The sequence below is a fragment of the Clytia hemisphaerica genome, unplaced genomic scaffold (genome assembly GCF_902728285.1).
Source record: "Clytia hemisphaerica strain Z4C2 unplaced genomic scaffold, Clytia hemisphaerica genome assembly, whole genome shotgun sequence".
NCBI lineage: Eukaryota > Metazoa > Cnidaria > Hydrozoa > Leptothecata > Clytiidae > Clytia > Clytia hemisphaerica.
This window is the reverse complement of record NW_027104370.1, coordinates 303,007-313,137: the sequence shown is the minus strand read 5'-3', so window position 1 is coordinate 313,137 and position 10,131 is coordinate 303,007. Positions and strand designations below refer to the sequence as shown.

Genomic DNA, 10,131 nt, shown 5'->3' with positions numbered 1-10,131 from the left:
TGGTCTTCCACGTAAACCAGTGTATTTGAGACTTGCAGAATAATTGCTAAAATCTGGTTGTTGTTCATTCTGAGAGGATAAATATTTTTCCACCCACAAGTCTTTAAGTGCAATCAAATGAGGTTCAATATCATTTAGCTTTTTCTTGTCTTCTAAACTCATGATTACATTCTCTGATACATTTGATGTGGAATTTAAGAGCTTGACTGTGCTTATAGCAAAGTTCATTCTTGATAACATATATTTACAAACTTTCTTAGTAGGTTCATTGAATCGTCTGTCACTTTCATCAGTTAGTCGTAGGATATGATCAAACAATTTATTTATAGAGTTTCCAGAACTACTCATTTCTACATGCAGAATTTTCAGCTTCTAGGGCACGGGTCATAAACTAAAAACCGACAACACTTTAAGCTATTCAGTTTTTACATCTAGTAAGAAAGAAAAAAGTTTGACAAGATATTGCAAACTTTCAGTTCAATTTTTTACAACCCCTTTAGGGGAGTTTATTTAAAAACAGTATATAGTTTTTCGAGAGCTTTCAGATTCTGTAATTGGTTTTGGCCTAAAATGAGTTTGAAATTTCCATAAAAATGGGGCCCTTCGAGCTTTAGCCTAGGTTTTCCCTAAACGGGTCCAGAAATAAGGGCTACCCTTAATTTTATTCTGAGCAGCCCTTCTAATATCAATCCATAGATAGAGTATTAGGCATGCCTGGTCCAAATTGGGTGCTTTGTTCCAAATTTGCACAATAATTACACCAATCTGGCCTACTAATTGGCAACAAGACATTCATATATAAAGGTCCATAGCCCCGGGGGTGGTATTAGGTTTATGAGGTAACGGGTATGTCCGAGCGGAAAATCGAAAATTGACCCACCCTTTGAGAGCCAATGATGATTTTGGGACCCTTTGAGACTTTTTCCTAAATTTTGGTCAATTTTTTCCAATTTTGGTCAAAATTTTTGGAAATCGTGACCCTTTGAGAGAAAAATTTTTTGTTTTCGTGATTTTGGGAGCCTTTTAGAGACTAACCCAGGAATTAAACCTTTTTGCTCAAGTGGTCTCAATGGGCTATTCCATTTTCAAACCACACCATCAGGGGTATAGACAAACTTTTCCTAGCAAGGTTTTCCAAGGGGTTTTTATTCCTTCTTCAGATTTTCCAAGAGGGGTTATTGAAGGTTTCCAGCAGGGGGTTCTCTATTCATAAACTGACTTCAATACTTCCAGATGGTCTCAATCGAACGGAATCGACAATCGAACCAATCGAGCAACATTGAATGCAATTAATCGATTGAAATTTGATTGTCGAACGCAATCAAAACTCAATCGAATATTACCGCTATTTTCAGATTCGATTGATTCGATTGGAGACATCGAACGTAATCGACGGACAACGAACAAACATCGAACGCTAAAATCCAGACGGTGTCAATCGAACAACTTCGAACAAAAATCGCAATCGAACCAATCGAACGTAATCGAACGCGATCGAATAATTGCGATTCGATTGTCCAACGTAATCGAATCTCAATCGAACGGCCGATTCCTGGGTAATATTCGATTGCGTTCGAGTAAGGTTAGATTGGTTCCTTTGATTGTTGACTATGTTCGATTGGTTCGATTGATGGTCAATTACATTGGATTAATCTTCGATATCGTTCGATTACGATTGTGTACGATGAGTTTGATTGCGATTAAATTAAATTGGATCACTCTGTTAAGAGCTTCTTAGCGTGGGCGGCCGAGCGCTTAAGTACCATACTAAAGCGAATGAAATCTAATACAATTGAATCAATCGAACGTAATCGAATACAATCGAACGTAATCGAAGCAATCGAACAGCAAATCCTGGGTAATATTCGATTGCGATTCGATTGCTTTCGACAATCGAATTGCAATTATTCGATTGCGTTCAATTGCGTTCGATTGATTCGGCGTTCGATTCCTTCGATTGACACCGTCTGGTAAAATGGCAATCGAACCAACCGAACTTTACCATACCTAGAATCTCAATCGGTCGATTTGGTTCGATCGTCCATTCCGTTCAATTGGGATCGTCTGGATACTTATTTTCATCCCCCTTTTTTAAATTTCTCTTTCCAGGAGGGTCTACCCCTGATTTCCAGGGGATAATTTGTTATTCAAAATTTCCAGGGGGGGGGGGGGGTACGTAGTGAAAAAAGATATCATCAATACCCCTGTATAAATTTTAAGGAATGGCCCAATCAAGTCATGATGCACAAAAGGGTCTTCTCCTCATTGTCAGATTAAAGTAAAAGAGGGCGGTCAATGAAAAATCTCGTATAGTAAAGATTACATCATTAATAGCATAATTATACTAATTATGCTATTGTTTGGGTCTCCAACCCTAACCCTAACTGGAATGATCGATATTCTTATAAAAAATGTTTCTTATAAAACATCGATATTTATAAGAAATGTTTCTTATAAAAAGTCGATATTCCTATAAAAAATGTTTCTTATAAGGAACCTCCACATCCCCGACCGTTAAGAGTGTCCACCCCTTCGTCTTCATTTTGTGGTATATCATCGCGTGTAATAATCGCTTGTGGTTAAAGTTTACGCATGCGCATTATATGTGATGTAGTACATTTATATAACATTACGCAATGGTTTCTTCCAAATATGGTAATACGAGATTTTGCATTGAACTGACTGCCAGACTCTTCTTTCGACTACCTGCACGTGGTGTAGTTTGCACAAGCACAGGGGACGGAGCTAGCCTTGAGGACTGGGCTAGCCCGCGAAAAACTTACGTCATAGATTTTTTAGGTCTCAGTCTTTTTTTAGAAGCGCGAGAAGTTTAAAAAAACTTGAAGCGAAAAGTTTAAAAACATTGAAGCGAAAAGTTGGAAATTATTGAAGCGAAAATTGAAAAATTTTGACACGAATAATTTGAAATTATTGACGCGAAAAATTAGAAATTATCGACGCGAGAGGTTGAAAATATTGAAGCGAAAAGTTGTAACGTATTGACGCGAAAGAGTAAAATACATTGAAGCGAAAAGTTCAAAAAATATTGAAGCGAAAAGTTGGAAGTTATTGACGCGAAAGTGTTAAATACATTGAAGCGAAAAGTTAGAAATTATTGACGCGAAAGGTTGAAACTATTAAAGCGAAAAATTAAAAATTATTTACGCGATGAAGCGAAGATCTAGCTCCTTTCGTTATTTTAATTTTGCAACGCGCGGCACGTCATATATAAGGAGCATACAACTTTCAGATCTTTAAATGATAATCACATAAATCGTAATGAGTCTCGCGATTCTTGAAGTTTTTTTAATTTTGAAAAGCGATTAAGTTTTTTTTAATTAAAAAAAAGGTGAAGAAAAAGTTTCAAATCAACTGAAGCTTTTTTTGTGGTTCTTGAGCCCATAAGGAAATTTCAGCCACAGCCTTTTTTGAGTTACTGTAGTTTTATTAGACTATTTTACTTACTTGATAAGGTATTCAAAATCTTCCTTCTTGTCGGCGCATCCGAAATCCGTGATCCTGTCGAAAGATGAGAAACAGAACATATTCAGAATATGCTTTCAAACTACTGGATGGGAATGGTAGAAAATAGGTCAAGCTGTACTCCGGGTTTCGGACCCATAAAAAAGGATCGGTTTAATTAAAGTTTTTAAAAGGTTTTGAGCTTTATTTTATATCGAGAACAGACTTCCAGATTCTATTAATTTCGCGAATTCGCTGAAATTCCCTAAATCGCAAAAATTTCTCACATTAATGTATGAATTACATGTACCAATATGACGAGACATTTCGAAAAAGAGATGAAAAATAAGAAGAAAAATACCCTTACCACGCATGTCCAATGGTAAATTTGTGAAACTTCAACATGTCGCACACACTGAAATTTAAAGTTCACGCAGTTAAAAGAGGTAGCAGGGAAGGGCGGAAACGGCATTTTTAAGAGGGATTAAGGGGATTAAGAACTCTCAATAAAATATGTTCCTTTGTGTTGGTTTTTATATAAGTGCAGCCGTGCTGTCAAATCCATCCCAGTCTTGATCGGTCAAAGCAAAGTTTTTCTTGTCACACGAAAAAATGGACTTCTTCATATTTGATTATTTGAAATTTAGCTGAATATATAGATTTGCCTTTGTTCGAACTTTATTCAGACGAAAATCCGTCCAAGCCGAAAGACTTTGAACACTGAATCTTAAATAACCTAAAGATCGAGGATGCAATTAAATTTTGAGATTTCCCACCTGACATGTGCGACTACGCATTTGAAGAGATCAGGGCGCTGATTGGCCACTGCTGTAACCAATAGGCCACCGTTGGAACCACCAGTGATACAAAGTTTGTCTTTGGAAGTGTATTTCTCTTGGATAAGATATTCCCCGGCAGAAATGAAGTCATCAAAGCAATTTTGTTTCTTGCTCAGGGATCCGTCTTTGTGCCACTTCTCACCGTATTCACTGAAAATGAAAAATAAAAACATACAACTGAAATGATAGTCTAGCAAGCTAGACGACTAATTCAGACATATGGTAGCAATAAAGCAAAAAGTAATGGAGGGAACAAATTTTAGAACAATAATCGTATTATCATATAACACCTATACAGTAGTATTACACGCATTATAAACGACTCCAGTCTACTGAAATGACTGACTTGCATGGAGAGTTTCAAAGCTGGCCGGCAAATTTGGTGTGCTTTAAGTGCTCTAAAAATCACTGTCAGCGACTGTTATGATCAATGATGGTCAAAGCAGACGGTAAATAGGGTTTACACAATGATTAAGCATATAAAGTAGAACCTCCAATTAGCAGTCACTCTAAAAGGCGACCACATCTGATTAGCGGACAAAATGTTTTTTTCCCGGCCGTTTCCTAGTCAAATGCTCTTTTATAAAGTTTCTAAAAGGATTTGTAAAATTTCGGTGAATTGCGCAGAGCTTTGAAACCTCTTCACTACATACTTCACTAAGACGGAAGAACTTTTAACACTTCTAAAAAATGATTCAAGGCAATAAAATCCATCGAAACTCACCCTCCACCTCTGATATTGGCTACAGCGTATATTCCGTCGTAGTTGCTGACAAAGATGGTTCTTGTGATACTGAAACGAGGCGTCTCTGAAATGTTGAACCCTCCATAACCGTACAAAATACAGGGGTTGTTGCCATCTAACGTTATGCCCTGGAAGTAAAATATTTTATAATGTCGAGAGAAAATGAGGAATAGTTTAACATTTTGGTAAAAGAAGACAACTCTCTCTCCGACGAAGTTATTACCCGATTAATTATAACCCATAAAGGTACAAATTTTCTACCTTGTAAGTTCATAACAGATTATCCATTCTGCACATACCACGCTCTGCTCTAAAGAGATATGGCGAATGTGAAGATCTGCCCTGGTTGTTCAATTAAAACAACCAGGTTGCTTTTTGATTGAAAACGAAAGTAAAAGCGACTGGGTTCTAATGTTTATACATTGTTGACGTATATGATTGACAGTTGATTTTGGTGCGGTTATTTTGCTTTAGCGAATCAGCGCGCTCATAAGCTCATTTAATATCCACCCCAAATCTGGATTAATTAGAAAGATCGAAGCGTTGCGCCAACCTGGACAGAGTCTGTTACGAATCCATGCTTATTTATGTCTCATGTTTTATGTTTTCTATTCGGTTATAAGAACTAATATTATCCCGCAACAATTATCGTATCGTATTACACGGATGATAAACAACTCCAGTCTAAACAAAAATTTTTAGGTTCACAGGATAAGGGGTCGAAACGGAGTCGAACGTTCGACCCTCAGACATTTAACGGGACAAAAAGATGGGAGAAAAAAAGAAAATTTTTTATGAATTTCACGACCCTTATTGGGGCTAATTTGACCAAATTTCAATGTTTTTAGGGGCAAAAAAATTGAAATTTCTGACCCTTAGTGGGACTGATATTAAATAGACCTTTTCATAAATTACGTCACGAACATCTTTTGCCTCGTTTTGAAATTATTGCCATGGTGATTAGCTCCCAGCAGATTCTATTACAACTACTTTCTATTTATAAAAAAATCATTTAATGTCTCAAGGGATATGATCAAAGTGGATATTGTTTGAATACGAGGCAAGCGATGTTCGTGACGTAATTTAAGAAAAGGTCTATCAATTTAATAATGACTTTTCCAACCCTTACAGGGACTGCCAGATTCCAAAAAGGCACCCTTAAGGGCCACGGCACAAACCCGTACCTTCACTTGCCTAGGTACCCCAGCCCCCCCCCGGGAAGAAGGCGAACAATTTACCTTTTTGTAGAAGATGAACATGGGTATCCGTGTTCCATCTTTACTGTTGAAGAAGATTTGTTTAGTTTCATATAGTGATGCATCGAATCCTTCGATCTTTGTCTCGTAATACACCTACAAAATAATACACAGATATACAGATATCTCTTCTTCGCCATATTTTAGCGTTACCTTGCACACAGTATCACAAACATACAATATCTTATATAAAACACTAGATAGAGCTACTCTGGTTTCTGTCTAAAATTCGTAATAAATCTACAAAATAAAACAAAACGCGCACAAGTATTTAACACAGATATCTCTTCTTCATTATATTTTAGCGTTTCCTTGCACACAGTATCACAAGCAAAGATATCTTATATAAAACACTAGATAGAGCTACTTCTCTGTCTTTTTCTCAAATTCGTAATAAATCTACAAAATAAAACAAAACGCAGACTATTTAACGATATTTAAAGAAGGCGCGCGCCTATTATGCTGACGAAGCAGAATTAACAAAATGTTTTTATAACCTTAACCAGAAGGGAGAAAAAGTTGTTCATTCTTTTGTTTCAAAAATTTTATGTAAGCAAATGTAAGGAGATACATTAAATACACAGGTATCTCCCTCTCAAAATATCTTACCATTCCTTATATAAAACATAAGATAGTTAGAGCTACCCTGTTTTTCTCAAGCTACGTTAGTTGAAAAACAGTGCGCCATCTTTGCTGAGTAGACCACAGTAATAAACCAGTTCGGTACCGGCAATTTGTTCAATTAGAACAAACAACTGACTTGGCGGGAAACGAGGAGACGAGAGAACGGTATTCAGCAAAGATGGCACATTATTTTGTTTCAGCTAGGGACAGAGTAGCCTCATCTAGTGTTTTATACAGTTTAACCCTCGCTATAATTCGAACTCGAGTGGAGAGTCTAATTTGTTCGAATTAGAGAAGGATTCGAATAATAGAAAGTATTTTATAAGGGTTTCTCCTTGACGGGAACCAAGAATGAATTCGAGTTATAGAGAGATTCGAGTAAAAGAAGTTCGAATTAGCGAGAGTCCATTGTATGAGAAATCTGTGATCATAAATGATCTATAGGCAAAAGGAATAAAAATTGAAAAATGAAAATACCTCTGGTTCATTTGTTTTGAAATCATATCGATAAATAACACCAGGTACTAAGAACGATGCAAAAGTGTAAAACATTTCCGTGTGCTCTCGGCGACCGGAGAAACCACCAATTGCACCCACATCCAAATCGATACGTTTGTATCGTTCACCGCTATCCAGTCGATGAAGGTATATCTCATGCTGAAAAAAGAAAAAAAGAAGACCGTTACTGAGCTTTCTCTTTACAAGAATCCTTTTTTAAAAGAATAAGAAAATGAGCCGATTATATCTATCTATCTCGATTATATTATACCGGGTGTCCCAGAAAAAAGTCCCCCTTTTTGACGAATATTTTCGAAAAGTATTGGGAATTTTGGAAAAAATCTTTTTGCATCGTAAAGAGGAAAGGCGAACTTAAATTTTGATGTATCATACATAAAAGTCTGATCAATATTCAAAAGGTTGCAAAGAAAAAACTTTTTATGTGATTTCAGAAAATCGTCAAAAATGGTCAACAACGAGGGTATCAAATTTTAAGCAATTAATTCGATAATGACACTCTTTTTAAGAGTTTTACGACTTCGTCAATAGTTATAATGGTTTCAATAAATAATTTTCATAAAATGTAAAACAATGATATGAAGAGCTGAAAAAATAAGGCAATTTTTGGCAATTTTTCAATAAAAAATTCTGCAAAAACATTAAAAAAGGCCTAATTTGATACCCTTGTTTTTGACGTTTTTTGACGATTTTTAGAAATCACAAAAAAGGTTTTTCTTTGTAACTTTTTGAATATTGATCAGAATTTAATGTATGATACATCAAAATTTAAGCTAGCCTTTCCTCTTTACGATGCAAAAAGATTTTTTCCAAAATTCCCAATACTTTTCGAAAAAAATCATCTCAAAGAGGGGAACTTTTTTCTGGGACACCCGGTATCTAAAAAAAGTTTTATTGCCCTTCTTTTAAAATTCAAGAATCTCTTGAAACTTAACTTAAGAATATTCTAAGGAACAAAATTGAGAAAATTTTAAGAATAACAAGGCTCTTTTCGATTTATATAATTTGTATAAAAAGAAACTATGTAAAATGACTTTTTGGGTGCTACGCTTCTTTGCTGGTGGTACAGAGAAAGAAATTCAAAAAGCCACTTGAATTAAAATTTCTTGGCGTGTTAACTGAGGCTGTTAAAAATTTTCCCTGTTCGTGATTATAGGAAGTATATCTATAAAAGTCTGCTAAACTATGACCTACTGACTTTTAACATTTTAAATCCTCATTAAGATGATTGGCAACTTGTCCTGATGATTGACAGCCTATCAATCAAACTAATTGACAACTTGTCTTGATGATTGACAGCCTGCCAATCAAACTGATGTTCAACTCAATCTATCTGAGAGATCCCAAGTTCGAATCCCACTCGGTATCTAGTTCAAGAATAATTCGAATTAAAATTTCAAACATTCTCCTTCATTTTCTTTTTTTACTGGCCATCTCAAAACTTTAAGGGGTTAAGCTGAAAATGGGGCAGTGGGTTTACCAACTGACGGTATGTGCGGCGAAAAAAATTTGCTTTTAGAATCGCACCCTTTAATACAGTGCAGCAAAAATCGGTGAAATCCATACCCTTACAGTGATTTTTCTCAATTTTCCAACTTTTTAAAAGTAAAAAAATCAGAATTTTCGGGCATATTTTTGCGATATTTCTTGGATTTGCTGGAATTTCCACCCTTACAATGCATTTATCAAAAAAGTCCACCCTTAAAACTCGGAATGATTGCGTTAAGGGGCTTAAGGGGTGCTGCTGGGTCTCTATCTGGGTCTCGCGAAAAAGTGTTCACTGAGATAACTCGAATAATAGGACCTGAATCTCGATGGATCATATTACTCTCTAGAGTCGTATTTTTGAATTCCTAGTCTGAATCGCAGACCTCTATAGATATACTTCCTATATACACGTTTTTTTATAAGAACATGATCAAAAAATTTTGAAGCCTTTTTATAGTTGTTCTCGCTTAACTTTTAAAGTTTCAAACTTAAAAAATGTTCTTCACATGTTCTTATTTCCCCACTTTTTATGTGTTTTTGTCCATTTTCCTAACAAATTGGCTGTTTTAGAGTCTGCGAAGCCTTATAATGTTCTTAACATTTTGGCCATCGAAGCCTTATGGTCTTATAAATTTTGTATATTTAGCAAAGAAACTCTTTTCGCTAGAAGACGAGCAGAGGCCTAGTAATCCCCGGGGAGGGACACTCGATTTCTAAACGACTGCATGTGCTCAAAGAATGTTAATCTGATCCAGCATAAAAAATATCAATCAATTTTGATAACTACACGATTCGTAAGAAATTTCCTCTTCGTTATAGTCTAGCAAGCTAGACGACTAATTTATACATAGTAGAAATAAAGCAAAAAATAATGAATGGAACAATTTTAGTCGTCTAGAAACCTTTGTGCACTAGCTCCAAACAAAAGAAAAGTGTCAATATTGCAATTATAATTTTTTCCTGCTCAAAATAATTCTTGAGAAAAAAAATATGTGTGGATTTGTTTATTGAAAGTTTTTCATTTGAGTTGATTTCGTTTTGAGCGTTTGTTGTTATGCTTGATAAATTGTTTTCTCGCTACGCAAGTTTCTGCGTAGCTAGCCCCTGTATCTATAAGGTTGGAACACCGGATTCTTCCAGTCGTTTATACAAACTAAATCCCGTATTATTGTTATTATTATTAGTATTGGTACTATTAGTA

The 10,131-nt window shown here is 35.6% G+C and overlaps 1 protein-coding gene across 1 annotated transcript in view; it reads right to left on the bottom strand.

Annotated features, from left to right (window-relative positions):
- Positions 1-3,427: 3,427 nt before the first annotated feature.
- LOC136818473 (prolyl endopeptidase-like) overlaps positions 3,428-10,131 on the bottom strand; it is a 17,930-nt gene continuing 11,226 nt past the window's right edge. The window contains exons 11-16 of the mRNA XM_067074807.1: positions 7,404-7,583; positions 6,285-6,398; positions 5,026-5,174; positions 4,239-4,451; positions 3,830-3,877; positions 3,428-3,519 (exon numbers count right to left, since the gene is read on the bottom strand). Of these exons, the coding sequence (XP_066930908.1) occupies positions 3,462-3,519; positions 3,830-3,877; positions 4,239-4,451; positions 5,026-5,174; positions 6,285-6,398; positions 7,404-7,583 (762 nt within the window). The 3' untranslated portion in view covers positions 3,428-3,461. The remainder of the gene's footprint in view (positions 3,520-3,829; positions 3,878-4,238; positions 4,452-5,025; positions 5,175-6,284; positions 6,399-7,403; positions 7,584-10,131) is intronic.